General features: G+C 43.5%; 2 protein-coding genes across 25 annotated transcripts in view; both read left to right on the forward strand.

Annotated features, from left to right (window-relative positions):
* Positions 1–10,004, forward strand: part of lrrc7 (leucine rich repeat containing 7) — a 58,304-nt gene extending 48,300 nt beyond the window's left edge. For 5 of the 19 annotated variants that reach the window (XM_057039364.1, XM_057039365.1, XM_057039362.1 and 2 more), the window contains 7 exons: positions 362–529; positions 1,028–1,147; positions 1,323–1,539; positions 1,697–1,965; positions 2,595–2,687; positions 5,167–5,241; positions 8,558–10,004. In XM_057039364.1, the coding sequence (XP_056895344.1) occupies positions 362–529; positions 1,028–1,147; positions 1,323–1,539; positions 1,697–1,965; positions 2,595–2,687; positions 5,167–5,241; positions 8,558–8,713 (1,098 nt within the window). In that variant the 3' untranslated portion in view covers positions 8,714–10,004. Of the gene's footprint in view, positions 1–361; positions 530–1,027; positions 1,148–1,322; positions 1,540–1,696; positions 1,966–2,594; positions 2,688–5,166; positions 5,242–5,419; positions 8,538–8,557 lie in introns of those variants that run through there. The other 14 variants (XM_057039366.1, XM_057039381.1, XM_057039370.1 and 11 more) reach the window with 13 other exon arrangements.
* Positions 10,005–11,013: 1,009 nt separating this feature from the next.
* The window catches only part of LOC130529306 (disks large homolog 1-like), a 57,202-nt gene continuing 43,282 nt past the window's right edge, over positions 11,014–24,933 (forward strand). For 2 of the 6 annotated variants that reach the window (XM_057039383.1, XM_057039385.1), the window contains exons 1-4: positions 11,014–11,361; positions 11,981–12,151; positions 12,958–13,744; positions 13,927–14,023. In XM_057039383.1, coding sequence (XP_056895363.1) covers positions 11,343–11,361; positions 11,981–12,151; positions 12,958–13,744; positions 13,927–14,023 — 1,074 coding nt within the window. In that variant the 5' untranslated portion in view covers positions 11,014–11,342. Of the gene's footprint in view, positions 11,362–11,980; positions 12,152–12,957; positions 13,745–13,926; positions 14,024–15,427; positions 15,473–20,787; positions 21,337–24,933 lie in introns of those variants that run through there. The other 4 variants (XM_057039384.1, XM_057039386.1, XM_057039389.1 and 1 more) reach the window with 4 other exon arrangements.

Raw genomic sequence — 24,933 nt, forward strand, 5'->3', positions numbered from 1 at the left:
GAACATAGAAGGGGGGGCCGTAATTATACAGTCTGTGGTCTGGTCATATGGTTTCGCCATTTTTTTAAAAGGCTTTTGAAAGGTGGTCAATTGTTACGTCCCACCTGAAACTGAAAATGTATAATGACAGAACTATAACAAGAAATTCATATATTTACACTAAAATGATCCACCAATTGCTGCCTGTGTAGTACAGTGTGCCCTGTCTGTATTTGATCATTCACAAGCTAACATTTCTCTGTGCTTTCAGCAACTCTGCACTGTTGTTTTATCGGTGTTATTGATGTTTGTTCAACTGTTTGTGGAAGTTCACAGTGTGTCAAAGTGCTGCATGTCACGTGATGTTGTCTTCTCCAATCAGAGTGGTGTCCTAAAGCACAACACGCTCACGCTGGGCATGCTCTGTCAGGGCGGGGGTCACGGCCAGGGGCACACCAGCACTTTGAACTTTAACCTTTACAATAACACTAAGCATGAGCCCCCTGCTGGCCGCTGGTTGCCACTACCTCCTCCGCCGTCTACTAATGCCGTGAGTATTCCTTAGAAAAAAAGCAACAACCCCCGTTATTAAAACTTTTTATATAGGTAATGATAAAAAATACCAACTTTAGAGCCTTAATAAACTACTCAATAATTCTTAACTAGCTGTGTCACCTACAGTTTTAAACTGAGAAGACCATTGAAATATTTATGGTATTTAGTTGACTGCCATCTGAGTAGCCAAAAGCTACATGCTGTGGCTATTAAAGTACTTTAAAAATAATAACTGGCATTAGAACAAAAGAGTAATCAGGAGATACATTCCCAGCTGTATTATGTCAGTGCACAATAACAATTTTGTGCATACCGTCTATACCATCACATACATTGGATGCATTTTAATTGATATATTAAATATTTATATTAAAAATATTTCAAACCAATGAATAGAATGAAAAACTCACACAAACCTACCGTAAACTGAAATGGCAAAGGCTGAAAGATTCATCAAATGAAGGTAATTTTTCACAAATGTTCTCTATTTCAGACTCCGTCTCAGCAGGGTGCCATACTTGAAAACGACCAGGAGGGGGTGACAGGGAGCAGCCAATGGGCTCCCTACTCACTTGGCAGGAGGGATGTCCCGCCTGATAATCTCATTAAAAAGGTATTTAGTGAGGCTTTTGCTTGCCTTTTACACAGATGCTTTATCAATAATTTAACTTCGTTTGTGCTTTTCAAAAAATGGTTCATGTTTGTTATAAATACAAACCAAAGCATCTCAGCTACGCGTTGATGTGGTCCTGAGTATGTGTCCTCCTGTTCCTGTCTTCTGTCCACAGACTGTCCACTCTCACAATCCCTCTTCCCACCAGTCACATAACACACACATGATTGTCACATCTTCTTCCTCCTCTTCCTCCACTACTCCTCATCGCGTGGTCAACCAACAGGGTTATGATGGGATGATGAGCAAAGGTGGACAGTACCAGCCAGGAATGCCACTGTCAGTGGTTCCCTCTGGGGGACCGGGTCAGTACCAGGGCAACATGTCTCAAGGTACATTAGTTTCTGGCATGTGTGAAATGCTTTGGAGGCTAAACAGAGTGAAACCACGCAGCAGTTTAATGCTACTTTGGATAAAATCATGTCGTGATGCTAGTTTATGATCTTAATTATGTAGCAATAAATATACAACACATCTTTTGCCTGGCAGGTCACGCGGCTCCTGGGCAGGGGTACACTAGCTCGGGCCTACCCATGGTCCTGTCTTCATCTGGGAATCAGCCCCAGTACAACCCACATTCCTCTCACAGCTCGGGCCATCAGTCGGGCCTCCCCTCCACCAACCCACAGTACCACAGCAACCAGGGCATGATCCATAGCAACCAGGTTGTCATGACCCACACCAACCCACGACCACAGAGCGCTCGCTGCCTGTTGCAGACTAAAGGCCAGAAGAGCACAGATGGGTTTCACGAACAGGTATCTGTCCATCTGTCCCTCCTTCTGTCTGTCCTCTTGTCTATCTGGACAACACTCTGTACTGCATCTCCAACTACCTTGGAGGTCTGTATGTATGAAGATAGGCTAATTAAATAGTAACTAATGGAATGCTTATGATAGGGTGTTAAAAATGATAATAATATAGAAATGAAGATAAATTGTCCTCAGTGGTCCATTTTACATTTTGTCCTAGTGTCAACAAGCAAAACTGCATATCATTTTCTAGATCTTTCCTTTAATGATTGAGCTCATCAATTATTGTTCTGCTCAAATTTAGTTTATTGAGGACTTCTCTGCTACTTTGTGATTGTGGTTATTAAAATGTAATGTCGCATAAAGCTTCCTGTGGCCTGAAGGGCACAAACATCCTGATATCTGTGAGCAACAGTAGATTTTATTTACAGTTATTCTGTCTGGTTCTGAACTGCAGACCTCCAACATAGCTGCCAAAACGTGTCCCACGGCACATGAAAGCATGGCTTCCATGTGTACACGCTGTCCTCTCTATGCTCACGTAGAGATTGTTCTGATCTGTGCATTTCACTTTCGCTTGTTTTTCCTTTATTTTTTTCTGTCTGTTTTGTTTTGTCTTCCTTTTCTTTCTCCAGTTGTGTGTGAGAATAGAGAAGAACCCTGGTCTTGGTTTCAGTATCTCTGGCGGCATCAGTGGCCAGGGGAACCCCTTCAAACCCTCTGATATGGTACGACCCGACCCAGCCTGCCAGCCAGTCACAGCCTCCCCGGCTTTTCCTCAGAGTTGCCATGGAAACTGCTGCTCATTACTGCAGTGTTTTGTCAGTCTGTCCTTATGCGTGTCTGTCTGTGGGGCAGCAGTTGACTTGGTTAACTCGGAGAATCAAAGTTTATTTGACGTTTGCCTTTTTGAAGGGGTAAAAAGCAAATATGTGAACATTAAACTTTGCCGAATCATCGCTAGCATGATCAGACACAGCAGGAAACTTGAGGAGAGAGTGGGAAACTGTAATGCTGCAGTTTTTGCTCCGGATACACATGTTCCAAATGACTGGGTGTCTGCTGGGGTGGCAGATGTCCCAGACCTCCTGCACATGGCGCCGCATCCTAGAAACATGCTGTTATAGTCAAACCCAGTGCTGCTCGGTCAGCTCCGTCAGCTATTTTCAGGAGGGTTGCTTTAATTCTGGGACACAGTGCTGTTATTTTAGATGTTCGACACTTTGATCCAAGGATGGCAAATATGACAGATCATCCTGGCTGTTCAGATGTTGAGCAGCGTATGCGACAGCTGGTCTATTAATAGAGGGGTTATTTAAACAGCCGTCCTCTGCACAGCACATGCGACGAATTCATTTATGATGGGGGTGTGAAATTATATTCAAGAAACTGTCAGCTCATCACTTAAGTTTAATGCAGACAAGTAGCGCTGAAGTGCACAGTTATTTAGTCATTCCCACGCGTGTTTCCGACCATAAAGCTTTCACTGGCTGCGGCTTCTGTGTTATTAATGATGGTTTACTCCTGCAGCTAATGGAGGTGTGGCTTTTTCTGAAACACTTCTTCCAAGAACCTGCATTATTCACATTATTAAATGCTATAACAACATCAGGTATAGATAGGTATTTAATATATTTATATTTCATATTTGAGTTCTTTGCAGTCAGCTTCTATTTTTCCAGCTAGTCAAATGTGGATATGAACTGAATTGTATCTAATGACAAGACGCCCTCTGTCAGAGTCACCGTGATGTCTGTCAACATCTGTGCTCTTACGGCACATTTGGTGTTTGATAGCATGTTAGGTAGCTTTGATTTTCCTCAGCTTGATTAAAATCCAGTCTGTAGACTAAAACAAACTGCATTCAAAAGCACTGTTGAAACAGACAAACTCATAAATTATACATCTGTGGATTTAATCCTTTGAGCCACATACAGATGATGTTATTTCACGCGTTCTTGGCGCCCCCTGCTGGTCATTGTGCTATTACACTGTAATAAATGAGGACAAATGATCTACGCGGATGTTGATCAAATGGCACAACTTCTGACTAAAAAAATACTCGATTTAATTTCATCATTACAACTGGGGTTTGACGTTTTTAACTGCATTTTTAAAAAGACATTAAAGGACAAGGACGTGGAGCAGAAGATGTATTTTTAAGTCCGATCTGGGTCGTGACCCCCTAAATTCCAAATTTCCTCTCCTTCTTTTGCTAAATATACATGTTTGTACACAGAGCTGCTGCTGATAACAAACCCTCCTCCATGTTATCGGCCAACTGCAAAAACTGCTCTTTTTAAAGCATAAAGCTTTCTTTTTCCATCTATTTCAAAGGTTTTTGCAGTCTATGGCAGCTTTGTGTACTGCAGCTTTGAGTTGTGTTAATGTTTAAATGTGGCGACTAACATTTTCCCACTAACAAACATAACCTACAGTGAGCTCCATACCAGACTTTATATACAGTATGAACAGATACGGTTAAACCGTACACGTGTTATCGAAACAGCCGTATATGTTAACACAATTATGAGGCTCACTGTGTCGATGTCAGTGCAACTAAACCAGCGCTTCTAATCCCTGCGCCTCTTTAATGTGCTCTATCCTGTCTGTGTCGGTTCCCTCACACACTGCAGTGTGTTAGTGCCACCGTGCCGTCGATACTGCATTGATTTGGTTTTGGATAACTGGTGTCCCTTTTTGACACGTTTATCTGTTGACAACGCTCTTGTGTGTCCGACACGTGTGCCACCTTTTGAACCCAGTCACACTTTCTGTGTCCTCAAACATCTTTCAGCTCTCGGTGAAAAGATGTTGGTGTTTTTACAATCTCTGCCTTGGGTCTTTTGAGGGGGGAAACATGGGGGGGGAATTCTCCTGTGCCCGGCCTGCTCCCTTCTTTCCTTTTCCTAGTCAGTGCCATACACCTTTTGTCCTTCCCTCAGTCTTTAAATATTACCTGTATACCTAGTTTTTTTCCTCTCAACACCACTTGTATGCCACATTCCTGGGGAGGACAATACTTTCTGTCAACTTTTGGACTCGACTTTCCAAGAAATTTTGACATATTGGCAAAGTTTTGGCAAAAATGACATTTTTTTAGTGAGTACTTTTGGGGCGGGGTGATGATATGAGCGTGAGAAAGGCAAAGATTCTAAACCATCGTGTCCCTGTGTTGTCCTAACGGTGTATCATTTTGACTTATAGGGTATCTTTGTTACTAGGGTACAGCATGATGGACCCGCTGCATCTGTACTGCAGCCTGGAGACAAGATACTGCAGGTAAACATCTTCTCAGTGGTCATCACCAGAGGGAATTTTGACCTTCCCATGTTTCCATCTCGTATTTATTGCATTTTAATAGCGACCCAAACTCCTCCATCCTCCCCCTACAGTTGGACATTTTAGCTGAACGAACTCACCTAAAACAACTTTTTTTGTCTTTACACCCTCTCCACAGCATGACTCTGTAGTTCTTCCTCTCCTCTCTCGTTTCCCCAGCAGTGATGTGTTACTGAGATAATGATGGCAGTGACCTTCTGTCCCCTCATACACACACACACATCTGTTTGGAAATCGTGTAACATGCACATGCTTGACGGTGCTGCGTGTTTGCCTTGCAGGCTAACGGGCATAGTTTTTTACACATAGAGCACGAGACAGCTGTCTCTCTGCTGAAGAGTTTCCAGCGGATGGTGGACTTGACAGTTCTAAGAGATGGCAGCGCACACTGAAATGTTTGCATTAAACACACCAGTGCTTCTCAACTGTGCTCATCCCCATTCTACGACACCCCTCTGCCCCCTGCCGGAGACTTGTGGAACTGAAGAAAATGGACGCCTTTTTCTTTTTCTTTCTCTCTCTCTCTCTCTCTTTTTTTTTTTAACCTTTTTATGGGAAAACATAAACATTTATTTGCCTATTGCTGGACCAAGGGCAAATAACAGTGCCAAATGTACAACAGGAAACATATCGGCTCCTCCGTCTGCCTGTGGTCAGGGACCTGATCGAAGCGTGGACGGACCCCCAGAGGACTTGAAGCTCCTACAAGGCTGCTGCAGCCAGGATTTTGTGGTTGGTTTGTTAACAAGGCATTTATGTGACTGGTCAGACTAACTCGTTTATTGGCTAGTTGGGGTTCTGGGTTCTATTTTTGCTTTTCAGCATTGCCATTTAATTTGCTGTCCAGTAGATTTTTTTTTAACTTATTTGCTTGGAACAGCCCTTGATCCACTTTCCACGTCTTTCTGTTGTTCTATGCTGTAGTTTGTCTCCCATCTTGCACTTCACTCTCGTTTGGTGTCTTCTGATCTGAAAGTGTCATCGCCTCCATTGTACAGACATCACACGTTAAGACTTTATGCCTTGTGTACATATAAAGAGCTGCAGCTTTGTTAGAGCCTAAACACACAGCTCCAAATCTTTGCGTTCAACCTGAAAATTATTAATGAATTCTCTCGGAACATGCAGGGATCCTCCGAACGGAGGGTTTTTAAAATGTACTGCTGATGTTTGTCACCTCCGCTACGTTCGCATTGAAAGCTGCTGCTTGCACAGCTGTGTTGAAATGAGCTAAAGCAATATTCCTCACCGAGGCTTTCAGCAGAGCCAGAGTTCTGCGGCGCCATCTCACTGTCACACACACCGACGGCCAGGAGTACGAATGGGCCTCACACTCATCGCGGCGCTGGGTGAACGCAGAGTTTGGAGCTGCTGAGGTTGCATCGCGAAGTCACACACAGCAGAACTCCAGGTGCTTTCTGTTGGCGTCCTGGTGTAAAACAGCAGAGCGGATCAACACACACACACACACACACACACAGAAAAACAGCAGCATAGAGGGAAATGAGTTTGAACATTCAGCACAAAGAGCTTTGTTTAGAGATGAGTGAGGTCATTCACAGTCTCCCCATAGATAAATCTGAATTTTTTCCCTTTTAGACAATCAAGGAAAGATCAGTTCTGCGTTAAGAAGAATCAGAGGAGCGACGGGTTTAAGTCACCTTGAAAATGCTGACAGTATGTCGATGGAGGGGGAAAGAGCTGCAGCCAAATCCATGACAAATGGGGCTGGTGAGGTGTGTTTAAGCAGGAGACTGAAACTGACACGTCAACACTCGTGAGTGTAACCACGGCGGGTTTGGTTCTGCACCACCAAAACTCCAAAGGCGTTTGTTCATTTTCCTGTCAATTTCCATTTTTCTGAGCGGGAATTCCAGGTTGTGCAGGATGAAGTCAGCTGCCGCTCCTAATTGACCTTTCCGGGAGCAGCGTGAACACGCCCAGATGCGATCGCACGCGGCGTTCTCGAAACCATGTCGTTGAAAATGAAAACTTCACCGTCTCACTTTCATCCTCCGCCTTCATCTGAGCGCGACGCCTTTTCTTTCTCCCTCCCCTGACGTTTCCCGTCTTGGGTGGCTTTGTTCTGCTCTCTTGGTTGTTTCAGGCGTCCTTCTCTCTCCGTACGTCTTTATTTGAGCTGATGGCGTCCATCACGTGCTCATTTTGTGTCCACCCTCAATTTACAGGTCAGAGTGAAGGACACAGATTAGCACAGCCTCGTGGATGAGCGATTTTAACTCCAGATACCCACACAGCCCGCGTTCAGTGTGTGAAGTAGATATTATGGGAACAGAAAATAAAGATTTGATAATATAATTATTTTTTACTACATGTTTCAGGTAATTCTTTCTAAATATATTGATATACCTAAGCTTTGCTCAAAAAATCGTGATATTTTATAAAGACACTTATAACAAAGTTACGGAATTACGCACAGTATAACTTGGAACCTTCACATGTACTATCCAAAAACTGTATAAAATGTATTTCTACTGTAATTGTGAATTTGTGTTATACAAATATATATATATATGTACATGACTATACAAAAGTCATTTTCTATGTGTGTATACTACATAAGAACTGAACTACTTCCGAGGAACGCGCCACTGTACATATCTGTGAATGAAACCCAGTTTAAAATAACTCATATTCATTGTGAATGTACTCATGCTTTTGCAGTACCGACACCTACCCAACTTGAATGCTGCTTCTTCTGTTATTGTGACAAAAAAAAGTACCTTTGACCTCCGAAGAGAGAACTGATGTTGAATTATGAGCTATTTTAGCGATAATTTTACAAAACTATTTATTTCCGAATTTATTTGCACATACGAGTTGAAACCCTTCCAGTTCTAAGTTTGAGTATTAATGCGGAGAAATGTAACTGCAGAAGTATATATAATATATATCATGTGTTTAGAATGCATTTTGCAGAAGCTACCTGTACATACTATTTAAGATAAAGTTTTTACAAAAAAAATGACATATATATGTGGTAAAACAGCAGAGCTTTTACCTCTTTGTGGCCCAGAGCTGATCAACACACACACACACACAAACAGACACACACACACACACACACACATATATATATTGAAAAAATGCTGATCAGCGGTTATACTGGAGCCATTTTGGGCTTTGGGATGTAACATTTTTTCAGTATATAAGAGGTGTTTTGAATAATGTACTAAAGTCTATTGTACAAATAATAAAATTGTCACTATTGGTAATTTGTTTGTTCTGTCTTTAGATGCAGGGACACGCAGGATATTTACCCTCTGGCTTTTATTTGATGCATAAAAGCTGCAAGGACACAAAAGGGATGACAAAAGAAGAAAGGATGGGGGAATTAAGTGATCCAAAATTAAGTAGGAAAGAAGTGGAGGGTGAATGGATGTGGAATTAAAGAAAACAAAACAGCTGTGGGGCCAAAAGAAGGATGAAAAAAGGGGCTGAAAATGGAGCTACAAAGAGGTCAGAAATATTGGAAGTTGGGAAAAATGAAACCTTATTCAAAGAGACGAGGTAAAGGAAGATGAAGATCATCTGAGTTGGTCAGCGGATTTGTGTGGTTTATCTCAGCAGATGCTCTTTACTCTCTATCCATTAGACTAACAAGACTCCATCCCTCAGTCCAAATCATCTCATCTATTCTAGACCCCTATTGATATCACTGTATAAAAAAAGCTTTGCACCTTAAAAATGTTGCCAAAGGTTATTATTGGGTTAGAAGTGAGAGGCTTCGGAACTGTTTAGAAATGTATAGGTTGCCTGTTTTCTATAAATTATAAAATAATTTTCTGAAACATTAGAAACTGTTAAAATGTTTTGATGCACTTGAAATAATAATCCAGAAAGCTATTTTTTTCTTTTTTGTGCAGTTTATAGAAATAGTGGAGTAAATTGCTGATTCTCAAGCAGTGTAGGTTGGTGACCACAAGAGGGCAGAATTTCACCATATCCTGGTCACGCTGGGACGTTCCACAAAGATGCATCACCAACAGCGCCACCTATTCTTTTAAACTCTCATAACAGTAGTGTAAAGTGAATAAATGCAACTTCTTAATGCTCATAGCTCAGAAACCTCACGGTCTCTGAAACCTTAACATCTTTTCTGCCACAGATGTGTTAAATGCCTGTTATACAGGCAGTTACATGTCTGCTAACCGCTAAACTTAATGTCAAGATTTAGTTCCCTGCAAATTGAGACCTGCCACTGCTTCCGGTTTCTATTATAATATTTTAGTCGGTACTCATGTCTTGATAATTTTTTTCTAAATCTTTGGAATAATGGAAAACTGCTATGAAATTGTGGCCCTGTAAATTCTTTATATTCCGAGTATTTCCGGCAGGCCGACCGTATGGATAAAACAATGGAAGATCTTTGACTTGGTGCACGAGTACATTGATACCATTACATTTTGGTGCACCATACATTGCTTCCATTTCTATCTTATACTATTGTGCTCTGTTCTCCTGTCATCAGATCCTCTGGAGAACAATTTGCTATGTTGTAGTCTGAGCTGACAATGCACAATGGCACAAATACACAGTCACCGAGTCATTGACGTGCACAGAATAATGTCCTTCTCTTCCCTTTCCTCTGTTATTTGCATGCTGGTCTGCTCCAAAAAATACATTTTTTTTCCTGCAGATGGATCAACCCACTGACACAATTATGCACGAATTCCATCCAAGCTCGATGTGCACGCATGTTTATATGTGTGTGGGTGTGTGTATTGGTGTGAGTGAGTGAGAGAGAATTTGTGTAAGTGATACCGAGGGGGAGCTTTGGTTCAGTCACCAAAAACGGTCAATACCCTCTTGTGAGCTGATCAATACCTACACCAGAGACAGAGCCCATGACCTGTATTCAGCAGCCCTACAGCTGACACACAGTCTGCAGACAGACGTGCACACGTGCCGCGCTGCATACATTTCCCCACATCCTACAGCACACTAGAACTGTACCTGTATTTACTCCCCCCGCGGCAGCGTCTTGATATTTTATATCCCACAAATTCCATTTACAGTCTCAGCTGTGTTGGTGTACACTGGGAGATTTTTCAGACTGCAAATATGTGGAAAGATCTGACATTTAAACGCACTGTTTGTGTGTAAGCAGGGAGGGGGGGATTTCCATACGCTCAAGTTTTGGTTAAAAACTTTCCAGGATCCAGGCTGAGAAGGAAGCAGTACATGGAGAAGCACGGTGATTCCCAAGCCAAAAAGGCCTCTTTAAAATGACAAATATGACATTTTAGGTGACTCCAAACATGCATATTATGATGTTTTTGGTGCCTTATCTTTGGTGTTTCCTGCGTCATATCCAATCTAAAGCCAACAAAATGTATTACAGCTGCACAGTGGCAGAAGGGGGATTAGAGAGCAGCACTTCCCCTTTACCTCTAGAAGACTAATCATTAAAGATCAACCAAATCCGTATACCTGCAGCTGAGTGGATTAGATCCAGCCCCACGGCAGCCCCTGTGATGACCGTGCTTTCATCCGTGCTCCATAATACAGCTGTTTACCATGACAATGCCACCAACATACACAGGCGGTTTATCAGGAGCCTCTCAAACCCGCTTCAATGGCGTTTTGATGTGAGTGCGTGAGCGTGCGTGCGCGCGTCTTTTCCAGCGACCTGTGGGCGTGTGTTCGTCACACGGGACCGCCTAAAGAACCGGTCGGGCGGCGTTTTCGGCTCAAGCCGCCTGAAAGAACGAGTGGAGTTTGTGGCGCTGAAGGTGGAGGAAACGAGCCACGGCTCCGGGGGCCAAGTCCGGCGAGGGGGGGTTTAAATGACTTTTATTACCTACAGATCCTCTCTTTTCTATTTGGATTTTGCAAACTGCGCAAAGTTGTTTCTTTTTTTTTGCTCTTCTGAAAACACCGGCTGGTGTGGCGGGTTGTGGTGAGACTTGGTGTCCCAGTTTGGAGGCAGACTATCCCGGGACAGACACACGCGTCTGGAATAACACACACAGCGACAGCCAGGCAGACTGATCCCGGGGAGAGGACCGACAGTCACCATGCCTGTGCGCCAGAAAGGTACTTTTAATCATCTTGACTTCTTCTTTCTGCATTTCCACGAAACGCGACGCATCTACAGCTAAACCCGATTTAAACAGGCTTAATTTAACTCGCGTACAGGGCTATGAACGTGATTTCAACATACTGAATGAATGATTCCAGCACTGTCGAAGCGTGAATGTGCAACAGGCGATGTTTTAGTGCAGCTTCCATCAGTTGTTAACATGCACCGGTTTGAATTATAACGTTTACTTTCAAAAAATGTGTGGTAAATTAGTAGTGTTTCTTTTGAATTAACGACCTTGACACTGTCGAAGCCCGAAGCTTGACGCCTAAATTGAGCTTTATGTTGACCTGCCACTGCTTCCGGTTTAATCAGCTGTTCTGGGGCCCCAGGATGCAAGCTGCCGCCTTCTCTGTGACTTTATTACTCCAAAACCTTTAAAGCTGGACAGTTGCTGTTAACAAACAATGAGAGGAGCAATGACAATCACCTCCTAAGTAAATAATCCCCCAGCTACAGTGGTAGTGGTGGCTACAACAATCATGTGTTAACTCGTTTTGCATCCCAACAGGAGTTTTTGCAGTCTGAATTTTCTACTGGTGACTGTTGGATGACTGTTGGTGAATGTTGTAGATGCCCAGAGGGCCCTGGAGCTTCTGCAGCAGTACCGGGCCAAACTCCGCCACAGACACCAGAACCAGGGCGATGTCGAAGAGGGTCTGGTGGAGGAAGACCACCAGCTGAATCAGTCTCTGGACAGGGTCATCAATGTCTTCCAAAGTCAGCTGTTCAGCGCTCTGCTCGGTGAGGAGGTCTCTTTTTAATTCCCCACCCAGTCATACTGTTCCCGAATGCTGCGGGCGTGAAGCCGCCTGTCACAGGAAACACTGACGCTATATGAATAGATGGGAAATATAAAAGAATTTAAACCCAGGACAGGTTGTGAGTGGGCCGCTCTGCCTGTAGTAACCTGCCACTTTTTGGAAGGAAAGAACTATTGTCACATGTCTGCATGGCGATAAACTGGTTCCCAGGCCTCGCTGCCTCTGCCACACCCACACCTTCAGCTCTATAGTAATGCTCTTTGTTTGAACACACATGTGAATGTTCACCACGCACAGGGCTGAGTTCCTGTTTATGACATGACCTTTAATCAGGCTGTGTTATTGTTGAAGTTTGAAACAGTTCATTCTGTAAAATAGCCCCCTCCACAGTAGTTCTGACTGTATTGCTTGATTACGGTCTTTGATGTTGTGTTTTATAGGCAGTTGTGTTTTCAAATCTGTTGTTTTTGTTTTATGAATGCCAAACTAGCATTACTTATAGCAGGCCAAACTTTATTTAGTCTATAATTGCCTGTCAGTTATATGCACAGAGACAGAAGTAAAACCCAGTCATTACTGGCTCACTGATCTGTTCTGCCAACTGATTCTAAAAGGGGAACTGCGGTGAAAAAGTGGGAAACCCTGAATGACTTGGGACCAACTGTTCGGAACTATGGCCACAATACCAGCGTGCTGCCACTAGAGGGAGACCGTGTATTTATAAATTCCAAAGGATCGACAGAGTCATGTCGTTATAATCGTTTTCATCTCCTTTTTTTCTTCCAGATATTCAGGAATACTATGAGTTGACCCTCCTTGAAAATAACAAATGTTCTGGGGACCAGACAGACTGTCCTACCCCCTCAGACCCATCTGCAGATCTTTCAGCTCAGCCAGAGTCTTCATCTGCATCCCAGATGTCCCAGGCTTCTGAAATAAACCTCCCTCCAAAACCACTGACCCCCAAACCCAAGTCAGTCAAGTCCCCCGCTCCTCCAGTCCCCTCTGGAATATCTCCAGTTAAGCAAACATCCCCTGCGGCATCTCATTTAGAGTCGACCAAGGTCAAGTACCGCGCCCCACCCCCTCCTGTCCAGCCTGGAGCCATATCACCAGCAGGAGCCTCTGCTCCCTCCTCACTCACCTCCCCTCCAGTCAGTGGTGCAGAGAAACACACCAACTCCGCAGAAACACCTGAAGTGTCAGTAAATGGAACAAAGCCACGTGTAACTGCCACCAACTCTCTTTCTTCTGAAGCCTCCATTTCTGCCAATTCTCAAAGCAGCTCTGTGTCTCCTGATCTCAACTTGGTCACCGTCTCCGCTCTCGTCTCAAGCACGATCCAAGGCCTTGTTTCTCCGGCCGGTCCAGACAAGCCCCCTCGCACCAGCCCAGGCCCCGTCAAAGTTCCAGATGCTACCAAAGCCTCTCCGAGTCTTGCAAGCAACACGGATCCAGACAACGGCATCGTTACTCCCAGCATGAGCCCAATCAGCCCCAGCCAGGGAAAACCCACCTTCAAACAAAGCCCCACTGGTCCTGCAGGGCCTGTGAATACAGAGCTCCATCTGAGGTGGGACCAAGTCAAAATTTAGCTCCAGTGCTGTTTGGCATATATTGACTCATTTTGCATTAGAAGCACATTAACAAACTACTTATAGTTTTAAACCACATGGGAATGTATATTCATTCTTAAAGGTGTATTTGTTATGTTAGAGAATAGTTAGATTGTGTTTACTCCTTTTGTGTTGTCAGGCCAACCAGCCCTGGGAGAATAAAGGTCCTCTCTTCTGGTCCCATCCTTGTTCCCACCAGCGCAGGGTCGACTGCAAACCCTCTGCTCCCCAACAAGGTAAGACAGCTGTGGTTGTTTTGTGTGGATGCAGAGGGAAACCTGCAGAATTTTCCCTCTTACTGGCTGACCAAGAGTTGGATTCTGGTTTTGTTTTGATGGGCACTCATATCCTGCGGGTTTCTCTTGGTAAAACCCTGTTATGAATGTCTGGAATGGATTGGGTTGATTTTCTCTGAGTTTAATACTGATTATTATTGCTGATTTTATTATTAGTTGCTCCTCTTCTAACTACAGTGAGTTTTCCATTGAGTCTAACTCGTCTCTTCGTTTTAAAATGCATCATTTCGAAATACAACTTGATATTTCGCCTCATGTCTTTGTTCTTTTAAATCAACACGGTTAATACATAGCTGACATTGTTCAGCAGGTTTGACTCCTGAACTTTGGACTTGCTTTCTGGACTGTGGCTTACATGGTGTTACGTAATGCGACAAGAGGAATCAAATCAATTCAGCGTAATTTTGCTGTCCAGTGGAGATAAGCTAGCAACTGTTTTGGTCAGAATGGTTTGACCACGGGCTGAATTACTATCATGAATGTGGATGAAGCTGAAACAGAAGCAGCACAACACAGAGCACTCACATATCTGGAAACATCGTGCAAACATTCCAAAATCTTCACGTCGTGCCGTAGGCCATATAGACGTACCTACCAGCATCCGCTATAGCCTGATGTTGCATAGTCAATCCCAACGATATCTTGAGTGATATCTGCTTCAGGATCCGTATGGAGCTTTAACCTCAATTACACCTAAAGTCAAATTTAAAAGTAGAGCAACCGTTGCTGCAGCCCTGTTACAGCTCACTTAGTCTAACCCCCCACTCCCACCAGAGTCTGACCTCATAAAACAGCAGAGTAGTGTGTGTGTGGATGTGTATGTGTGTGTGGACATGGATGCTTCCGTATGTGACTACACATTCGACTGTGTGACGTGAGCCTGTGCATCCATGTGTGTGCATTTTTGTGCCCGTCTTCGCATGTAGCTATTTTTTCTTTCGCTCTCTGCGAGCCAACTGCTCTCAGCTCTTGTGTGGGGACACAGTCGGAGCCATGCGGTTTTCGAGGTCACAATTGTGGCTACCAGCTGCCATAAAATGAAGAAAACTGCCAGAAACCGAGAGGGCAGGTGGAGGCGTGTCAAGCAAGTTGCCATGGATCTAAGTCTGCATTTTACTTGGAGAAGCCAGAGAATTGTTGAGTTTTGTTTTTTTTTCTTTGGCGATAGCACAGGTAGAGAGGATGTGAGAATGGGAGGGGTGAGAGTTTGGGGGTTGACAGGAGATGATGAGAAGGAGGAGACAGAGGTGGACAGGAGGCAGAAGGATGTCACCTACAGCAACAAACGGTTGCGAGGTGTAATTGGAAGCTTGCAAATGGACTATATTTGGTGAAACTTTGCTGGTTGGATTGGTGAGGATGGATTGCATCTGTATCCTCACAACAAAGGTGAGAGCAAGCAAGATTAGATATGAAATCAGCACAATATTTTTTTTACATTTACATTTGTCACTGGTCTGTTTCTTTTAGTTGTCTAATAGGTAAATGCATACTGCAATTTACAAGGTTTTTCTTTTAACAGACAAAAATTGAGTCTAAACTGTTTTTTGCTTCTTCTTTTTTTAAAAGGAGAATTTGATTTAGCACATTAAAAATGTAATCAAAGCTTGTAAATGAATGGGTTCTAAGGTGTTATCTTGCAGGTACATTGTGTGCCGTAGCTCTAGTGGGACTGCCCAGCTGCTCAACTGCTGCTCTGACAGCAGGCGGCACCCTGAGAGACACCAAACTGGGTTGATAGGACAACTCTTTCCAAGACCAGACCATCGGCTAGGAAAATATTTAGCCGATTTGCTGGTTGGTGCTTCAGGCGGAAGCGAGCGTTTGGCTTAAAAATGAGTCATAATTTAAATGTGCAACATTATGCAGGTTCAGAATCACGTGGCCCCTTTAGAGGAAAAGCTGGAGAACCAGGGTGAGCTGGTTTTGAGTGCAACTGGTGGAACTTACTTTGGAGAGAAGGATAAACGTCTCGTACCTTTCTGGTCTATTTCTCATTTTGTCTCGTTGCTTTTTCAGAACATCCCTCCAAATGTTAAAAATTGATGTTTTCTCGGCACGTGTACGAGAGACATCGTACTGGACTCGGATTCCATCGCAGCGGTTTGGAGAAGTGTGCTGTTCTTCGGCTTTACTGCCCACCAGACATATATATGCTGCTATATTCTAATTTATTATGTCTTTTTATCATTTTGTTTGTTCAATCATGTTGAATTGATCCATGGCGATCAGATTCCTGGTTACGCTACAACGGCGAGATGAGATTGTTGGTTGATGGCCTAAATATGGATTTAAGTCATCAAGTGATGTCTGCTAATCCCCCTCAAGATGGTTGCAGGCAATGGGAGCCCCCATCGCACGACAACTGACGTAAACTCTAACTTTGTTGGAAGCTGGTCCATTTAATGTCGGATTTTTGACTTTCAACATTTAAATATTGTCTTCAGTCTTATTTTTGGCTCAGTCTTGATCATATGTGAACAGAAATTAACCACAGGCTACAGGTCTAGTGCCCCACATAAACTGCTTGAAGGACACTTTGTCCCCTTTAGATCACCTTGCACCCTAAGTAAGACTAGCCAAACTAATTTAAGTGCTTAGGAGTGTGACGCGAGCACAGGAGTTGTGGTTTGGAACATATTTAGCGTAAAACAAGCGACATATCCTCTAGAACCTTTCAAACATGACAGCTCAATGAAGATGCTTTAGAAAGAAGCTGTCTGATTTGTTAAATTAGATGTGATCTGCTCTCATAATTCTAAAGGACTGAAACGTGCGCATGTCTGGAGTCTGTTGGCAGGCACGCAACTCACATCCATCTCACATTCTAATCTTGTTTATCTCATCAAGACAATCAAGGTAGCTCAAAAACGCTGTTGGAGGAGGTTTCAGTCCTGCAACCTCCTCGTTTAATGTCCTCCCCGTCTCTGACCCTGTTTCCATCTTTTACAGTGCATAAATGTTATCTTATTTGCACCAGTAACTGCAACATCTTCTAAATAAACCCAGTTACCGACACAGAGTAGAAGCAAGTCCTTACACATTCAGCACAAGTGTTGATTAGATTTATTCAGGCCGTTGTAAGGAGGTGGCCAAGTCTAAAACCACGAGACTGAGTGGAACATCTGCAGTTCAGACAGCTGCAACACATTAATGAGGAGGAAATAAAGTAAAGGCCTCTGCACAGGATGAATCCAGCACATACAGCTAGAAATGTATTTATATTTCTATTTGTATAGCTAAATGCGTTTAAGTTTGTTGCATACACACACTGTTGTCAAACTGTGGCTTTTACTTTATATTTAATCAGAATTCAGTCTTTTTTCCTCCCAATCCTTTTTCTCTATCTGATACATTCAGTTTTAAATCCCTCCATTGTTTTTTCAGTGTGCAATTGTGTTTTCTTCTGACCTCCTGTTCACCAACAGAGCAAGAGTCTGCCCTAAGAGGCTTACCTTAGGCTGCTAATAGACTTTACAGAGGTGCAGCTATTTTAGGACGGACAAAGAGGAGAAAAAAGTGGATTAAAAAAAAAGAGAGAGAGGCAGAAACTCCAATGGATGGAGATGGGTCAGGTCAGTTATCCAGCCGTGCGTTACTTGTCCTCACCTGACGACGCGGTGTGAGTGGGGAGGTCACAGGTGACAAAGTCGCCACAGCAGAAGGCATGAGAGCAGAAGAATGGAGGACGCGGTGCAGAGCAGCTGCAGGACTGTTGAGTGCAGACTTGCGTATCTGCATCGGGACTTTCAATACGCAGCAATATAGGGGCCTGCGCAGTCCTCACTAAAAGTCCTTCAAGCCTTGTGGGATCCAGACCTCCATATTTGGGAATTGGACCTCATTTGCTCTCTGGATAAAGTGCTGGCATCCACCGGACCACCAGCAGGAATACGTCTGAAGATGGAGCATTGCAACTCTTCAGTCTCAGGAAATGTAATGCTGTTTAAATTATATATTTGGATTAGAAGGAATTCCCTTATCAGCACAATGGCTTTAGTTGGATGTAGTCAAATGGTCATGTGTGTCATAGCAAACCAAACTTTACTTTTATGGGTGATGCATGTAGTTTAAGTTTGAAGGATGACTAATAATAATTATTGTTATTGCCACGGCATGTGTGTGTGTATGTATGTGCATGTGTGTGACACAGAGAGAGAGAGAGAGGGTGATTAATATTCCTGAATCTATACTAAAAACATTTATAAGGACTTTTTATTTTGGGATGTTGTAAAGATTGAGGGTGTCCCGCTCACCCGTCCACGACTCTCTTGTTAACCTGGGGTTTTCGGCACCGCGTTGTCCTGAGCAGCCCGAGAGGAAGCTAAAGCTCAGTCTGTGTCACGAAGGAGTGTGAGTACCTAATCCCGTTAAGCAGATGACTAATCTCTGATTTACACACACACACACAGTCTAGTGAGTTAATTTCAATTCACTTTACTGTTGTCGTCGACTTTTCCCCAGAAGGAAAAATTAAACAGCTTTGTGGACACATGATCCAGACCTCTGCAAATGGTACGGATCATAGATTAGGAATGTGTTGCACACCTTCCCTCTGGTATTGTCCCGTACAGCACTTTTCTTCCTGTAAACATCATTTAGATTAATTAATTTGGTCTCTCTAATATACCAGCATAGACAACCATAAAATGTTGGTCCTTCATCTGCAAAGAGTTTTCGTCCAATTAAAATAGCCTAAAGCTAATTTAGGTTCATGTACAGGTTAATTAAAAGCATTGTACTCACCACTCTGCACAGTATTTTGTGCACATTTATGTGAGGGTGCACATAGAAAACCTTAAGAGTGATTTAAATTTTGTCTCGGTGTCAATGAAGACTCAAAAGTATTTAGACGAGATTGAAAGGGATGCTTTTAGTGACGTATCCAGCTGCTGTTGTGTCTGGGTTTTACCACATAGTGGCACTGTGTGTATGCATGGCAAACGCAACAAGATGGAACCTTCTGCAGAGACACAGTGAACCATAGAAACGTTCCCGTTTGTGTGCTGAAACTCAATCTCTAATAAATAAATACATAAATAAACACATCAAACTAGGCACATCTCAGTCCCGCAACACAACACCACTCCCTCGTTTCAAATATCGATGAAGCACGTAATATGTAGAATTTTCTCTTATATAAATTCTCTGCGTTGGACGACATCTTTGATAGGTGAATGTGTAGAACAGAGGCAGAAGAGTCCACAACTGTGGGTCAGTCGTATGCGTACGAGGTTTCCACACACAAACACACAGTGGAGTTATTTCTGTGCTGGCTGACCTACTAATGTTAACATGTAGTACATGCCTGCTGGGCTCATGATGCTGCATCCTCTCTCTCTCTCTCTCTCTATCTATCTCTCTTTCTCTCTCTCTCGCTCGTCTCATTTGGATTTCATTAATATCTTCATTTCTCTCTCCCTTCGTGTTTTACTACCAAGTCATAGATCCTAACTGCTCAGCTGTTCTAGAACTGTAACATCATATGTTTTATAATTTTACGTGCCATATGAGGCAGAAAGCCTCGGACTATCCCAGATGTAAAGTGCTCACACACAAGCGGCATCTCCATCTGTTTCTTCCTGTGTATGTAGGTTGACATCTACATATGTGTTCAAAGCAGAGCTATCTCACACCAAAAATAACTTCATAGCTCAACAGAATAAAGGAAACAAATCACTGATTGGTTCCAAATTTTATATTAGTGACTGAAAAATCTAACTTAAAAGATTTAAAAACCTTCTTACTTCTGACAAAATATCTTCAACACGTTTTCGGTGCTAATTGGCTAAATGAAACTCTTTAAACAACTTGAATAATTAGCTTAAATGTAGCTTCAAGTATATGTGTTTATATGACACATATTATCTTTAAACTTATCGTTCCACATTTCTCCGTGCCCTCAAACTTGCCCTCAGTTAGATTGCTGCTCTCACTTGCTTCGTCCCTCCCTGTTATCTTCTTGCTCCTGCTTGTTTTCCTCTCAAGGTGAGAGGACAGAGACACCATGGAGAAAGCTGCGATCGAGCGTGTGTGTGTGTGCATGTGTGTGTATGACAGGCCAGATGGTCCAACCGCTGTCGTTTGGAATCTTATAAAATTCTTCTTGGCCACTGCTCGGGCACATCGGCTGACCAAGATGATTCTCGGCAGACACCTGATGTGCTGCTCATCTTTATTTATTTGATTGCAGAAATGCAGCCCTGTTATTTATTATAACGTGGAATATATATTCCTGTCAGTCCTTGAAAACGGCGGTTTTTGTCATCTCAGTTCAGGCAGGTGTCTCTGCCCTTCTGTTCAAATCTTATTTGTGGTCATTTCAATCTTTACTAGCCTGCATAGTCATGAACCTTTAACCCCCCTTGTGTGTTTACTGATGTATGACTTTACAAGTCAGAGTAGCTAGCAAACAAATGCAGAGAGAGAGAGAGAGAGAATAGAGAGAGAGAGGAAGAGGATGAGATGGTGACAGTTGAGCGACAGCAGATTCCTTCGCTGCTCCCACCTCTGCGTCCAGGCCTTTCCTTCTCTTTCTGTCTTTCATTGATCTCACTGTTGAGAGGCGGGCCAAGAGAGGCAGTGGAGCGAAGCAAAGGACAGCGTGCAAGAGCCAGAGAGAGAGAGAGAGAGAGAGAGAGAGGAAAAATGACAGAGCAGAGAGGAGAGAGAGGGAGAGGGGGTAGCAATAAACTGAGAGAGGCTCATACTCGCAAAGAGAAAGGAGATAGAGGACTGGGGCTGCTCTTGCAGAGGAGGACAAGAGGGAACACATCCATACTGACACTCACACACACACACGCACACACGAGCACTGACCCACACATGCAGACAACAACAACACTCTGACAACACGTATGCCAACTCGTGCACAACACCGATGCAGACGTTGACCACGGAGTGCCCTGCGTCCTGACCAGCTATGAGGATTGCACTGATGAAGATGAGAGTGATGAAGAGTGAGAGAGAGAGGATGCCGGCCTGCCACAGCTGAGGACCAGAGCCGGGCAGTGGGGGCCGGCAGAGTGGGGAACTATTGGAATGGGATGGAGCGCAGTCAATCGAACACATGCATCTGCATGTGTGCATGTGTATGAGTGTATGCATGTGTGTGAGTGTGTGAAATGTGTGTGTGAAGACTAGGATGCCTCCCCAGCGCGGGACCAGCTAGCTCCTCTAACATTAGCCACATGTTGTGCCACTGCAAAGTAGCATGCACCAACAACACCATATCTTTGATGTTTGGATGCAAGGTAGGTAAAGAGCGCAGTGTTTCTGTTTGTGAAGGTGTGTGTGACAGCGAGCACGAGAGAGAGAGAGGGAGAGGGAGAGAGAGGCTAATGGACTGTGAGAGAGGCATTTAGACTGTGAAGGGGGAGAGGGGAAGAAACAATGTAATGACTAAGATGTTTAGATCAAAGTAAACTTAGCTGAGAGTTAGCCAACAGAACAGAGCGCGACCCTGTGCATGCAGGGTCACGTGTGTGTGGGTTTGACCCGTTCGTGCACGTTTTTGTAATACTACTGAATTCTGGTTGCAGCTATGTTGGTATCTGATTACGCTTCTTTTCAACAAATCAGATTATTTTTATTAAAAATGCACACCTTCACAGAACCTAATAAAGCCACACGGAGGTCAAATGAAGTCCCATATTGTGCACCAAACACCGCTGCATGTCGTTTATCCCTGCAGCACCTTCAGGTCTGTCCATCTGTACAGTCCTGGCCGCAGTAAATGTGCTGAAAGTGCTGTGATAGAGGTGTGAAGAATTAGAGGCGAAGGCTAAACCTCATCAGGGGAGAACCAAATTTGAATACAAACACCTCTATACAGGAAGTGAATTCACTTTAATTCATGGCTTCTGCATGCAAGCCAATTAATATTTGCAATCAAGTCCAGTAGCGATGGCCTTCAGAAATGTGTTTTTAGGACTTTTTGCTTTTAATCCTGCAGTCACAGGGCCGAGGATAGATTAGACCAATATCCTATATCTCAGTTAAGAAAGGCTCCTGCTGCAATTTGGCCCCTGCCTCACAATACTACATTTCTTTCCATACTAAATAAATTTTGGAGATTTGTAGATTAACAAGAATTTCATCATTATTGACACGTCTGTAGTCATGACGTATTTACTAAATGGTTGGTTGAGTGGCTAATTCTCCACAGTACTCAGCATAATGCTATATTAAATGTGTAAAACGGGAGTGCAGTTTACAAACATTGTCATGCACAAATGTTAAATCATGTCATGAAGTTCTGAATGAACTGTATAGACCTCACTGCTGTCCTGTTGGATCATTTCACCATGACAGCCTGTTGGACAGAGGGAGGCGGAGAGACAACCGGACAAGAGCTTTAGAGAGCGAGGGTGACACACGTAGAGCTTTGCTGTTGTTCTCTTCATGTATAGCCGGAGAACCTAATGGGTGAGCATGTCCTGAAGATGACATAGCCACCACTCAGGGTTGTCAGGCCTGCAGAGACATGCTGGTGAAGTGCCACCATCACGTCGCAGGACAGCAACTTGTTCAGAGCTGAAGCGACTGTTTCAGACGCTGATATTCTATTATCCTGCTGAATTATTACATGGTTCCCATGTAAATGCTCTTCCCCTAAAAGCAACATAGAGCTTGTTAAATACTGTTTTAAAGTGCAAATAATGACTGAGAGGCAATGACGGATCAAACAGAAGAAAGGCTTTTGAACGTATTATGTAACTGCACAGCAAGACGATGAAATGGAAGAGCAGCAAAAAAGAGGACAATATCGTATAATATTTCATTAACCTTGCCTGTTTTTGCTGTTTATGTAAGTGGGTGGTCATTAGGTCTGATAATTCTTGGTGATATCATGTCGTGGGAGCTCATATACAGAACATGCAAACAACACAGACACACAGATATGAGCGACCGTTCCAAATTTTGTACCTTTCCAGGAGTGTGTCCATTCCCAGAGCTGTTTAAGGGAGTATAAATCACACACACCTTAACTGGGTCAGACTTTTCAAGACATTCATAATGGATGAAGCTGTTCCTGTATTTATGCACAGGCCCTTGCACACAGGCAATTTCTCCTTTAGGTAAATTTAGGGTTTGAACGTTTCCCTTGAGATTTAAATGTGTTAAACTGTGCAAATATTTCAAATAACACTACTGTGAATATATCTTGTTGACGCTTGTCTTACCTTTTTAGCCACATGCTGCATCTTTCCTTCCCCTCATGCTCAATAATTCAGTTCCTGTTGCTGCTCTTTTTTCCCTCTATTTATACCCATAGAACATTTTCAAACCATATATTTACCCAGTTCCTTTAGATTGTCCAATATGCAGAAATCCGCATGTGTCATCTGCGCTATAATTTGTGTGTTTAATGAGATTAAATATTTACCAGACGGTTCAGGGAAAACAATGGTAGCTTTAATTGGACAAATGGCTCCACTCATTTATTAACTGGCACCATTAGCAGGCATATTCATGTTCTGCGTTGAAGATCTTTTCTCGTGATGAAGAGTGTGTTGTGAGGACAGAGAGGATGAAAAAACAGGGGCGGAGGCACGTGTGTGTGTGAGAGAGAAGTCCCTTACGGCAGAGGATCCCCTGCTCTTTCATATCTCGCCAAGCGTGACTAACGCCTGGTTTTACTCTCCTCCATGCAGGCTCGTACGAGGATGCTGAATCTGCTCTCTGTCCGGTCACGTTTCTCTAAATATGCAAGACTGGCTGACACACTAACACATGGCAGCATCAGCGGGCACGCATGTGTTCCCCAGTTTGTGGAGATGTGTGGGCATTGTTGTGTGTTAGGAACCCTCCCCTTTTTTAGCGAGGTTGCAGGAAAAGATGTACTTGGTGCTTCTGTCCGTTGGTGCATTGATTCATTCCGGGGTGTCCGAGTGCAATGTGAAAATCAAATCCCAAATATAGGATTATGGCGGGCTGTGCGTGCATGCGAGTGCAGTGGCAGCAGTGTTGTCACAACAGTGGCAGCCAGGGTCTCTTCCAGGTCTTAGTGCCAGGCTGTTGCCGTTTCGTACAGCGGCGTTTATTCTCCCTCAGTTTAAAACAGATAAAAGTACGCAGCAGGAGGAGCAGAGCGCAGTTTGCATTCCTGACATTTCCCTGACACAAAACTGTCAATTTTGATTATGCGGCTGCTAAAATCGGCTGCAATATGGCGACGCGGGACAGAGAAGCAGCATGGACTGATCAACTGAATCAGCTGGTTGGGAAAAAAAAACAACACTTCCTGTCTTACAAAAAGAGAAGTAGTACCGTTGTGGGCCTGAAGACAAGGCCACTCGTTTTGTATCTGGGGAAAGAAGTTTAATTTAGACTGTGGGCTCTGTAGTTACTGATTAAGAGACGCAGCGGGAGCTCGACAATAATTCACACGGACATACTTGCGTCTTTGTTCATTAGGATGTTTACTTCCGTTCATTGGAAGCCTGCCTGGCCTTACAGCTACGACTCTGATCATGACCCTGCTCTGAACCCCTCCACCTAATTTTATCCTTAAACATTCTGGCAGTGAGCTCTCACTAGGTGTGCATCATGGGATTCATGCACTTGTTCCCTCTGCCTAAGGGTGAGGAGGTGACATAATTAATTAGATTGAATAAATGATTGAAACTAATAATATTTAACATTAAGATGTTAACTGTAATTATAAGCTTTCTAATGAATAGTAGTCCTGGGTGATTCTTTCGTATCGTGTCACAATTGTGGGTTTCTTTGGGGAAAATAGAAATGGCAAGACAAACGAGGGGGAAAAAAATCAAATGTCATGTTACGGGACTGTGTGGATGTCTGAGGGGGATGTGAACCCATCTCTTGTCTTTGGCTGCAGGCGG

This window comes from Takifugu flavidus, chromosome 7 (assembly GCF_003711565.1).
Source record: "Takifugu flavidus isolate HTHZ2018 chromosome 7, ASM371156v2, whole genome shotgun sequence".
Classification (NCBI taxonomy): Eukaryota; Metazoa; Chordata; class Actinopteri; order Tetraodontiformes; family Tetraodontidae; genus Takifugu; species Takifugu flavidus.